This window comes from Lepidothrix coronata, unplaced genomic scaffold (assembly GCF_001604755.1).
Source record: "Lepidothrix coronata isolate B3197 unplaced genomic scaffold, Lepidothrix_coronata-1.0 Scaffold69, whole genome shotgun sequence".
NCBI lineage: Eukaryota > Metazoa > Chordata > Aves > Passeriformes > Pipridae > Lepidothrix > Lepidothrix coronata.
Window position 1 is genome coordinate 3,651,358 of NW_016690249.1, and position 12,999 is coordinate 3,664,356.

The window sequence follows — 12,999 nt, forward strand, 5'->3', positions numbered from 1 at the left end:
ACAAATGAGGATAACTCATGTGGAAAGGAAAGGAAAGGAAAGGAAAGGAAAAAAAGAAAAAAAGAAAAAAAAAGAAAAAAAAGAAAAAAGAAAAGAAAGAAAAGAAGAAAAAGAAAGAAAAGAAAAAAAAAAGAAAAGAGGGAAGGGAAGAGAAAAGAATAGTGCTACCTGAGCTTTTTCATATGAAAGATTAATCAATATGAGCTGGAAAGACTATATAAAGTACTGTGGTTTTTTAGTATTCCCTATGTAACTAGGGTTTTTCTTCCTAACATGGGTAAATCCTTCATATTCAAATTGAATGACATTTTACAGATTATGTGGGGAAGTTTGAAATGTGTCACTCAAAAGATAGATGACGATAATAAAAACCTTTGAAAAGTACAATTTGGTTTGCACAGGACAAAGTAACTTTAGACATTGAAAAGGAAAGGGAAATGCGAAGTTTGTTTTCCTTTCATTTGCTACAGCAAATTAGATGCTTTTATGCTTTTTATGTTGGAAATTCCATGTTAACGACTACAGATTAGCAAGGATGTCAGAATTTTTTTTCTTATCTGAGCTCCTGAATAAAATCAACATTGCCAGCGGCTCACATCCAAGGTATGGTCTAAATTTACATGAAATATCACATTACAAATGTCTGAAGGTACATGTCATGGATAATTCAGTTCATATGGGCAGCCTTTTAGACTCTGAGGGATATGCAATCAAGGCTTTCCCCCAAAGGAATTTGGAGTTTCTGTGAAAAAAGACATTTTAAGTTTTAAAGGAACTCCTGTAGTTATGATGCATCATTTGTGGGTTTGGAGAAGAATAAAAAGCACTATTCTGTATTTTCAGAATCTCTCTAGTACTGTAACTTGCATTGTATTTTATCCTAGTATTACCTACTTCATTTGATTAGCACTGAGGTTAATTTGAAGGCTTTATTTTCTTTATTTCTTATATAAGCCATAGTCATACATCCAAGTACTTGAAATCAATTTTTTCTAGATAATTAATAATAAACATATAATGATCCTCACTTTTCCTAAAATAGGCATTTTTATTTGGATTTAGTCTATTTTAACATAAAATAGATGAAGATGTATTACGTTTGACAAGATCTGTGCTTGATTAGCTGGTCTTTGTTCCCTCAGCCTAGTTGAGCATGTCACAGCTGTGTTGCTGTTGGAGTGGCAGATTTCTTCAATAAACCATACAGTTTAAAGAAAAATACATTAATTTTTGCAGTGTAGTTCCTTCTTATATCAGATTTAGATTTTGATTACTTTTTTCTTTGTTTTCTTTTTTTTTCCTTCTCCTAGCCAAAACACTACAACAGTTTCTGATTACTTCCAGATCTTTTACAGATTCTTCTCTTTGGGGATATAGCTTCTGCAGAAACTGAGTAGTTGTATCCCAAAGGAGTTTTATCTCATGCCACTTATATTTTTCTGTATCTTATCTATTAACAAAGGAAATTAATTTTCTTAAACACAAAATAGTGTCCTATTATTTAAGACATCTTGCTACTTGATCTGTTTAAAAGTACAATTATTATAAGGATAAATGGTTATTTTCGAAAACATACTATGTCATTTGTGATTGTATAGAATATCTGATATTGTGTAGAATACCTGATAAATTTCTGGATTTTGTAGTTTTTCAATACATCATTCATTATGTGTTTCCCCTCCCCCTATGCTGGAAGTTCAATCAAGATTGTCATTAAGGAGCCTCCAGAGGAAATATCTAAAACTAGAAAGCAAATGATCTGATTCTGAATCACTATGTTGAGGAAAAACATTTCTTTTAGATGCTATTCCTTGTAAACAGGCTTTTATTAGAAAAAAACCCCAAAACTGTATGAGGAAAATAATATCCATAACCAAAAAATGCTTTCCTTAAAACTGGCAATGAAACCTATTAGGAGATTCTCAAAGAATTGGTAGCATGTAAGTCCCTCTTATAAGTAAGCTGTAAGTAGATTCAGAAAATTGTTTACTTCTATGAAAAATTGTAGAACTTAAAGTGCCTTAAATAAAGAAAGCTATACCTGGAGTATATCCATAACTTGAAAAACCCAAATATGTAATTAATTAAATTGAGCTTCAGATAAACTTTTCAAATGTTGGTTTAACAGTGTGAGCTTCATAAATGAGTAGTGGATGTCTATGCTTTCTTATATATTAACTTGGAAACTGCTTGGACTGAATGCAAGTCTTGTCTTTCTGTATCACAGGCAGTCATTCAGTACATGCTTAATCAAAAAAGACCTCTGAAGGATCTGCTCCCATGCAGCAGAGTCCATAAAACACTTTCTAGGAGTTTGATACATGTCAGCCAGTAGCTGTATACTACAATGTGTACCCTACAGCAGTCAAAACTATAAAGTATCAAAATGGGGCAGAAGACGGCAGAGGTAAGGGAAGAGAGTGCACGCCTTGTTGTCCTAAGTGAGAAAAAAAATTTTAAACAATATCAAGAAATTAATCCCACTCCAAGGAGAGATGGAAAAACAAATGAAACAAAAAATACCCAAAAGATGTGCCTGGCCAGCATAAATTCTAAGGAAATCGTCACTGAGTGGTAGGTTTATCTCTGAAAATATAGGAAGACTCATCAGCCAGGCACTGCAGGGATTTCAGTAGGCACTAGCATATCCGTCTCTATTTTTGTAGTGCAAACAGGAGACAATGCTGCATATCATATCACCACAAAAGTCTGAATTAAAATGTATTGTAGAGGGGAAGGGCACATGCAAACATGCAGAAACTCATTGTTTCAATAATCCTTTTTATCTGGAAAATGTTTATCCTAACAAAGTTCTGCATCTGCTACACTACTTCCTTTCTGCAGCTTCTTCTCTGCTAACCCCACTTTTGTATCAGTGCTGATATTTATAAGACTAACTCACAAACACATGTGAAAACTGCTGAGACATTTGTTTCCTGGCTTAATGAGTTAAGCTGACTAAGAGCTTTGTTCAAAAGCCAGAAGAGCTACTCAAAGAAAAGGATTCAGGATCGCAAATTTGGGAGCACAGAGAAGAAGAGGAAAAACATGACTCATGTTTTCATGGCAGCAAGCTATAAGTTCAGATCTCTACACTAATAGAATCATACTCTTAGGCTACACTTTCAGTGGTCAGTCTAGGCTCTCTCTGGCCAGGATCACCCTGGCAGAGGTATTGTATTTTCTCCATGCCTAGGTCCATGTTGCTGCTCAGTCCCTTTCATCAATATATGTAGTGGTGGAAACAGTCACATCAAAACTAGCTAAATTAACTCTGAGTAAAAAAGTTATTTTTAACTGATTATACTGCTAGAGTAGCCATAAAAGCAATAACTTACAGCACTTGGCAGGTAGGATGGCTGGGGCTGTAGGAAAGACAGGCTGCCTCTGTGACAATCAGGATAAAGGAATTTTGGCATTTGATGGGAGAGCAATAAGTTAAAACAAACAAACAAAAAATCCCACAGATTTTCATACACTGGACAAAGCACTGAAAGGGTGAATATGAAAATGCGAGCAGTGTAGCTCCAAGCTGAGGCTTTGTAATTTCACATTCTACCACAGGCTCAAATTTAAGTTCGATACATGGAGTCTTTGTGCCTGAAGCTAGTACTTTCTGTAATATTCTCATCCTATTTGGACTACGTAAAGGTTCATCAAGACAGAAGCAATAATTCTGCTGTGTCCTTATCCAGTATCACATATGGTACAGCTTGAGTGTGTACTTATGTTTTAATATTGATTTTGGGCTCTTCACAATCCACAACATGGTCTATACACAAAAAGGTTGTTGTATGCACTTAGTGTAATTTACAAAATTAACTCCAGTACAAGTTAGAGGAGAAGCAGAAAACCTTTTTCTTTACATATATATTTTTTTACTCTAGAAATTAAGTGGTTCGTTGACTAGAGGATTTATGATTTTGTGCGTGGGTTTTCTGCTAATTTTTTTCCCCCTCAACATTTCTCATTTGCTTTATGGAATTCTGGAAAATAATTTTACAAAAGGTGATTATTTTGCACGAGATTTTTTTTATTATTATTATTTTATAGTAAAGAGAATTTACATACATTAATTCCTTATCTGTGTGTGGAATGTCTTCCAGCCCAGTCTCAGTCTTCATCCCTTAGTCATCTGCTTCTGGTAATCTAACTTTCAAATGGAAACCATCAATATATTCTTTCCTACTCATTGAGCAATTTTGCTTTCTTCATCATTCTGTGAAGTGTCCTTCCAGATTCCCGTACACTCAGAAAACTAATTCTGTGTTTTGCTTTTAGTAATAGGCAAGATGTTGTCTTTTTTATCTTACAGTAGAGTCATCTTGGAACTTCTGATCCTTTCTCTTACCTGTCCTTGTCAGAGTATTTTTGTCAAAAAATACACTTATTGTCAAAGAATACACTTATTGCACACCAGTGAGATGCTGATCCGGAAGTCTTCTAGTTTCATGGCAAAACAGGCACAATCGGAAAACTGCAGGAATTACTTCCCCATCTCCTAATTTGGAAAGGTGTCTTCCCCTGACTTCTCTAAGTTGCCTACAATTGAGAAGGATCTTAGATCAAAGAGGAACACCTAGAAAGTCAGTCAGATGATATTTCTTAAAGAGCTGAGAAAATGTACAAAAGCTCATTACTGGAGACCATCATTATTAATAAATATACTATAGTTTTGAGCAGTTTCACTATAATGGAAACAATATGAGGAGTAGTTTTCTGTACATTCAAAGATCTTTTATTTATTTTTGAAAGACTTCAAATTAGTTATCCACCTCTAACATCAAAAACTGGTGAGGTAAAATGTGTACTGGCTTTTAGGATTAATAGCCATACATAGTGATACATGTTTTAATAATAATTCTAGCGTCTCTTAAATGAAGAACTACTTTTCCAGTCAGGAAGTAAGTTCTAGAAGTTGTGGAGATATGTATATCTTCTAACACATATCTTCTGTCTATATGAGAAAAAATACAGAATTTCTACAAGGTGATGAAGGTTAATTTTGTATAATTTAAATAAATGTGTCCATTTCCCTAGTGTTTAGATAATGTAAATGTTTTTGCAGTTGTAGATTTTTTTTCTCCTTTCTTCCAAAATACCAATGAAATATTCCTCTGGGAATGTTTGACTTCATTTTCAAGATAAATTGGGCAATTACCACAGGTGATTGGAAGGGCAATGGGTCTCTGTGTTTCCAAGAAAGTGAAATATTAACATATTACTCCAAGTCAAGAAAATGGAAGAAAAATGAGGCCCTAGTATTGTGAAAGTGAAATCTAAAACTTTGTTGCATTGTTAAATTCATATTCACAAATACAATGTTATGAAAGTTTCGTTTTCTTTTCCTTTCTGTGATTTGGCCAGAAGCCATGAATATTTGAATACTTGCAGACTTGCCCTCTAGGAGGATGTCATCAGTCACTTTGCAACTTGCTTATTGTGGGAAATAGCCACTTTTAAAATGGATGACCTATCACAAAATCCTAAAATTGATCCCAAATTGACTGAAAAGTTAGACCTAAAGTACATTTTATTTATCATCTATCAGCAGTACACATATGAGTGTGAGAGACGTATACAGGCAGTATAACTGGAATTCTTAGATCTGATTCTCATTCCAAACAATAATGGAAGATTTTAAGACTTCAATATCTTTACATAAGTTCCTCTAGGAATGGTGGGGACAGTCCTATGATCTTAAAAAAATATTATCATCTCAAAAATTTATGACTACAGTGATCAAAAATTTATGAGGCTGTATCTTGAAATTAGTTAGTTTTGCTATTTTTACTTGCTTTTAAAGGAGAAGGTTTTCTGCCAGAAAAGAAACACAAAACATTTCTTTCAATCTTGTAACATTTTTTTTTAATATTTCCTCTTAAATGAAGTAAAGCAAGTTATTGGTGCAAGTAAAGTTATTGGTGAAGTAAAGCAAGTTTTTGGTTATGAATTTGTTGGTGATTTTAGAAGGTAACCCAACATGGAGTTCAAACCCAAGCTAAATTACATGTGTGTTGTGAATTGCAAACACATTTTTATAAAATTTCCTCTTCCTTCTCCAGACAAAAGGTAGCACCTATTCAGCTCCACGCAAGATTTTCCTCCAAACACATTCAAGGATCTAGACAAAAGAGAGCTGATATAATAGAATTTCACCTATTTCAAGAAGTTTTAATTAAAATACAGTGATTGAAGAATTGACATGTCAACTGAGTTATTAATATCTTAGACTGGAAAATTCACTAAATGTTCAATATGACAAAAGAAAAAATACTCAGATTAATTTAAGACATGGAGAAAAGAGAATTTCAGAGAAGATACAATTGGTTGAGACAGTGGAACTTGTAGTGGAAGGAGAATTGTAGGGTGATTACTACACCAGGTATCTGTCCATTCTGTAACTGCAGTTTCTGGAGAAGCTTGAAGTTTATGACAAAATTTTAGACTTCCTTGCAGAAAGTAGAAGGGGTTAAAATCACCATTCCTTTTCTTTACAGTAATTACTTTTTAATACTATCACAAGATTTTTTTTAAGATATTTTCTAATCATCATGAATAAAAATTCAAAAATTTTATTGCAAAAGTTTAGTTGGAAAGACGTCTAATATAAAGTAAAAAAAGTTCTTACCATGTCAACCCTGGTAGTTCCTTTTTTTGCTCCTTCACTATTTTTTCCAGGGCAAATGGCAAATTTTCTGTTATCAATTTAAGAGTTGTTAAATTTATGAATAAATTATGTCTGGAATTTTTTTTTCTTTTGTGCTGTAGATTGGAGAATTTTAAAGAGATAGGACTAGGAAAATACACTGAAAAGTAAATCGTAAAAATTGTAACTATATCGGAGTGTAAGAAAATGTATGTCATGATTTAAAAGAAAACCAACTGAATTTTAAGTAATATCTGTACTGTGTTTTGGTTCATTATTTAATATTTTTATCCTTTTACTCTCATCTGGATGTTATTCATCTCTTGTCTCCCTCTGTGTGGATAGTTTCATAACAGGATTCTGAACCTTCTGTCAGGGAGGTATACTGATGCATTCTGTATGCAGTGACACTTTTCAAGCAACAGCAGAGTAGATGAGGAGTACAAGCTAGGTGGGGACAGGAGGGTAGCAATTGCCATTATCCTAATAATTTAGTGCATATTTGATGCCTTCAGTAGAATTTTGCATAATATAAAATATTTAGAACATAGCCATACTGGAAGTAATTGAACTAAAAGTGTAAAGTTACAATGTTTAGTGATTATATATGAAAATAATATTTTTATTTATTTCAGCATGAATAAAGTTAAGAATTAAATTCTCATTCTGTTTTTAATACAAAGAAGCGATGGCATCGTTCTTGAACGCTATCTGTGTTTGACATAACATACCTCTATCTTTGAATCCTCTACACCCCACCTTGTTCCAAAAGGTGCACTGCTGGCAGTAATAGTCATCCCCACTGCCATATCAGTAGGACCCCCAAGGAAAGAAAGATCAATGCATTCTTGTATAGAAGTAGTTCTCTGGTACATGATTTTGTCGAGGGCTTCTGTTATTTCAGCATGCAATTGGCATCAGCGTTTTTGAGGCACAGAAAAGTCTTCTAGCTCTTTTTTTAAGGCTAGAGAAGATTCATGATATGAACTTCACCAAGACCACACGAGATGTAGTGCAGCCATTCAAGCACTTAGCTGCTAATAACCAAATGTCTATGCTATGATTCTACTTAGCTGTAGCATAAATCTTCCAACTACTGTTAGTACATCCATTTCATGTGGTGTTTATCTTTCCACTTCTTGCATCTTGAGGTTGAGAAAGATTTCTGTGGGATCCAAGATAATATAAACAAAATTGTTCCACATCTTAATCCAATTCTTAAAGTGCACGCAGTCATCTGAATGGCCATTGCAAAGGCAATTATAATGCTGGAATTTTTTAGTATTTCCATCTAATGTTTGCATCTTTTAAAAAGGAACTGGAAAAAAGAGAACCAGGTGCCTCTTCACAGGTCATTTCTCGTGATCATGACTCTGTTATGTTAAATTATGCCTAAAAGTGAGAGGAAATTGTAGTAGTAATAATTAACCCCTTATTTGTGGATTAGTAAAGGGTTGAGACTTTGTAGTGAATCTTGTAGTAGCTAGTTGGTAGTGAAGCAATGCATGAACCACGAATCCTGGTTTCTTTCTTGTTCTGCTTCATTATGTTTTCCACTAGGTTTTGGTAGATAGTTGGGCAGGTTTCAGACATTTTTATTATGAATAATTACTTTGGATAAATTGATGAGATTTTCTGCTTATGAAGACATAAGAAGAGATTTGTTTCCTTCCACATAGATATCTTTTGGATAGATGGCTTTTTAGGTACCTTAAGATATCTCACATAAAATCCAGTTAGGCATTTTGGATGTCCTGTAGAATCCGAGACATTTGCACCGAGCAGGAAGATCTGACAACATACTTGCGAGAATCTCTTATTCTTTTGCAGACACAGGTAGACTCTCTGCTTCTCTTTAAAAATGTAATTAGCATGCTTTCTTCTACCTGTCTTAGGAAGCCTTTTTTCTTTTCTTCTCTGTCTTTTCAATTTCTTTGCTGATTTATACCAGTTCTGCTTTCCTGACTGCAAAGTCATTGCAGTTGTGGTGCAGAAAAGCATCTCAAAAGAAAATGCTAATAGGGGTTGTTATAGTGTACAGTAACAGGCTCTGATAAAAAAAAAAAAATTCTACTCTTCAAACACTGTCTTTAACCCAGACTTCTGTTTCTTAAAATGTCACGGGGTGATTATGCAATTGAATTCTTTCATTCTCAGTTTCTTAGAGTGATTTTGTACCCCACCAAGGTGATTTAACTGCTTCCAAAAGTTAGATCATTAGACTGGCTTCAGTTACTGCATTAGCAAAATTAAAACACAGAAGAAAGGACATTACAATGGTTTTCTAGCTCACAAGCTAGAGGTTTGAGTGCTGATACTCTGTCTTCTCTAACTAGGAGTTACCTGCTCAGTAATGGGTCAAGAGTATGTTCATTATTTGGGTATTTTACTAGCTTGCTTTTTATGGAGCCAGTCATGAGTACAAGATTATTGTTACTGGGAGTTTTTTAAGATACATGACTTGGTCAAATCTGTGAATTCTCATATAATCAGTAAGAAGCACTTAGTTGATTAGTTACAAGATTTCAAAGTTATTCTTTGACAAAATTTCCTTATCTATACAAGGCCATCTTTTTTTTGCCCATATCAGGAAAGAAGCATTGAGAATTTCTGCCTGATTTTCTTAGCCCTCAAAAAAGTAAAATGTATACTAGAATAGTTCTGTAACTGTAACTCTCTCTACCCATTTTTGTTTATAACGTGAAGTCTGAGACTTGAAAATTTCTCTATGAACTGTAATCCAGCTAATGTACTTTGATTTTTTTTCTTTATAAGGAAAAGGAAGTGTTTATTACTCTTAAAGAAAAGTTTTAAGGACTTTCCAAAGGAAGTAATCTTGACTTTCTAGAGAGATATCTCAATCTTTTTTCATCTCAAGTATCAGAAATCAGTTGGTATGATAGAGACAGTGAGTTGTCTGACAAAAAGCTGTTTGTTATGCATTGAGAATTTTCTTTTTAACTTAGTGGTATATGAAATAAAAGCTTGTTATCTTTTAATATCAATTAGGTGGTTTACACTGATTTGAAATTTGGTCTTGGAAATCTATGCAACAGTAAAAGAATTTTAAAAAAACAGTTTGTGATCACCGGCTGGTTTTGTTTTCACTTATAATCAGTAAGAAGCAAAAATTGAATTCAAGGGGGATAGATGATACATGGGTTATTGTCTTCCCTATATAATAACATATGCAAGGTGTAACAATGAAGCAAAGTGAAGAAACTTCTGCTGTGGTACTTTGTTGCACTTATGTTCATTGGACAAGTGTATGAACTGGAGAAACGAGATGTGTTTTCTATTCTCTGGACAGGAAAAATATAAATTGCTTAAGGGTGAAACAGAAGACATAACCACTTAAAATTTTTTTGAAAATCAGAATGAATTATAGTTACTAAATGATCAGGTCATTCTTCTCTGGGGGAAAATATTAAGAAGTTCAGCCTAAATTCAGTCTCTTTGGGAAGTCATCAGGGTCATATTCAGATATGTGGTTTAAAATCCTTGGGTTTTGATCATGTTATATTTTATCTTCTTAGGAATGGCAAAATTCTATTCAGAAGAATGCAGGACTTGCATTTATTGAGCTCATCAATGAAGGAAGGTAATGAATTTTAAAGCTTTTGAACAAGTAGTCATTTTGCATTTATTCCATTGGGTGATAATACTTCTTCACCGTCTGTTCCAAAAAGATTCTGAAAAGGCCATTTTAATTAAGAGATTTATTGTATAAATACTTAATATAGTAAATATTTCATTTTGAAATGTGTACATTTTGAAAATTTTGTTTATTGACTGAAGGAAATAGAGTTCCCATGAACTGTATATAAGTTTGGGGTTATCCAAGAATTGAACCACCATTCTCCAGAGTAGAAAGGTTGTTTTACCCAGACAGTCCAGGGAGCCCAATCTGCAAACCCATCTGCTGCTCCATCTGTTTTAGGAGCACAGCGTTCATTTTACAGATGTACTTCTCTATACTACTATTTCATGATGAATTATTTTATCTAGAATTTCTGGTCCAATTTGAGTCTGTAAAACATACATGACATGTTTATATGAGCTTCCTTAGTTTTGCAAATTTTTATGATACTTTAATATCAGTCCTCAAGTAATTTTGGTGCTGTATCTATGTTCAACCGTGTGCAATGTTTGTCAGTACTTCTAGCCAGCGAGCTGGGCAGCAAAGGGAAACTCCTCAGTCTTCCTGGTAGTGGAGTACTCAAGATAAACAGAGCCACTTCTGTAATGTGTGTGACTCATGTTGGCCAATGCATTAAATCCAATTGAATCTACATGTTTTGTTATGTGCAGATAAAAAAAATATAACAATATACCTGTTGAAGAGATGTTCTCATTTTATGTGTGATTTCTTTTTTTCACCAAAGATATCTCACTGGCAAAGTGAAGTATCAAATCTTATCTTTATTGTAGGATATTTTTCGTCTAGCTGATATTTCAGTGGTTAAATAGTGAATTTATTTAAATTAAAATTTAGAAAACATCAGAGTATAGAAATATAGGAATATGCGTATTCAAAAAACAGGAGTGTGTAGCTTATTACCGAATTTTTGGCTGATGTAAATTCTCCTAGATTCCCTGTGCACACTGAAGTTACACCACAATATAACAGAGGTAAACATAGTCCTTCCACTGGAAATTCTTCTTGCTATGAAATGCCAGTAGGAATTTTTATACTATAATAGTGTTCACCTGAGTGGGTCATGTACTGCACATTATACAATAAATATTACCTGGAAATAGACTGAATAATTATAATAAGGTTATGTTCTTGGATAGTAATACACAGTACCATTTTGACCTTTTTTTATTTTCTCAACCAGGATATTAGAGTCAGATATTATTGTATCATAGCTATTGATAAAATGATCCTTCTGAACAAATCCTAAATCTGCATATTTTTAGCAGTCAGGTATTAAGATGCCAGTGAACCTGATCCCCTCTAAGTGACTTTTCAAAATAAAGTAGTATTTAAGAATTGCTACTTAAATCCAGTCGAAGGAAATTCTAATCCAACTGCCCTTAGATATATAGATACGTGTTCCTCTGTATACTTTTCTCAGAAAGGCGTTTTAGAAAAAGTGTATGTGCGTTACTAGAACACTCTTGTTTGCAATCAGCCCTTTTTTTTTTTAATTTACCATTTTGGGTATAAAGATAACAATCCTTTAACTGGAAATTGTTATAAATATTTATTCTGCTTAATAGCTAAACTTGTAAATGCAATTCATCAATCATAGCTAGAGAATGCAATTGTGCCGTTGTCAACAATTAACAGGACATAAACAGTTGATGAATGTGCAGCTGAATTAAAGTGCTCCCTAGGATAACCTGAAATTATAAACTGGATCATTTAAAGGAATCTAACAAAGGATCTTTATAATTAAAACAAAACAGGGTTAATGGGATGTAAAATTGCATATAATCACTGTGCAATAATGATTGAATTTTAAATTATTAAAATCAAAATGAAGACTAAGAATATTTTGAAGGACTTTCTGGGTAAGATTTTGAGAGACCTGGGTAATAAATCAACAGTTTTGAGACAGAGCTTTCTTTTGAGCATGGAGGAAAAGGTTTACATGTAATGTAGAGGATCGTAGTCTTTCATTAGATGTCTATGTTTTAATAGACAAATCACCATGCTATAAGGTGATTTTCTGAGTACTTAACTTTTGTTATTTCTTCTTGAAATAATTAAAATGCCTTTCTGATCCTTGACTTTATTAGAAATATTCTGAAATAAAATATTTCAGTTTAGTTGTTTTAAAAAATAACATCTATATTCCTGTTATTTAATAAATTGCATTTTCATTTTAAATTGATTGATTTACAGTATTTCTGTTTTTTCTTGGTTTAGATAATGTTTTATTAGGCAGGTCTGAATAACACATACTTGTACAATTCAGTATACAAACACTCTGATACAACTTTCTAAAAATAGAACTGTTGTAACTGATAATTAGTGTTCAGTGTAATGAGATCTGACTATAGATTTAAATTAATACTTTCAAAGTCTGTAATATACCTGAAAGATTTAGTGACATCCTGGTTATGATCTTGAACTTTATGCTTCTTTTTAATCATGCTATGAATGTGTGATGTTGAGGGTATCACACATGTCAAGAGCTTCACTGACAGCAGCTTAATTAGGATTTCAGGTTTACATTGGGGTATACACATAAGTAGGCTTCTTAATTTAAGGGCTGGATGCATCTACAATGTTGGCTGTAAAAGGAGACATGAAAAGACTTTAGGAATGTTGTATGAGGAGAGTACAGCCCACATTTGAGTGAAGTAGTGATGGATGAGGTTGAAAGAAAAGGCTGCAT

At 33.4% G+C, this 12,999-nt stretch overlaps 1 protein-coding gene across 5 annotated transcripts in view; it reads left to right on the top strand.

Annotated features, from left to right (window-relative positions):
* Positions 1–12,999, top strand: part of NBEA (neurobeachin) — a 485,382-nt gene that overhangs the window by 234,650 nt on the left and 237,733 nt on the right. For all 5 annotated transcript variants that reach the window (XM_017818603.1, XM_017818604.1, XM_017818605.1 and 2 more), the window contains one exon: positions 10,186–10,250. In XM_017818603.1, the coding sequence (XP_017674092.1) occupies positions 10,186–10,250 (65 nt within the window). The remainder of the gene's footprint in view (positions 1–10,185; positions 10,251–12,999) is intronic.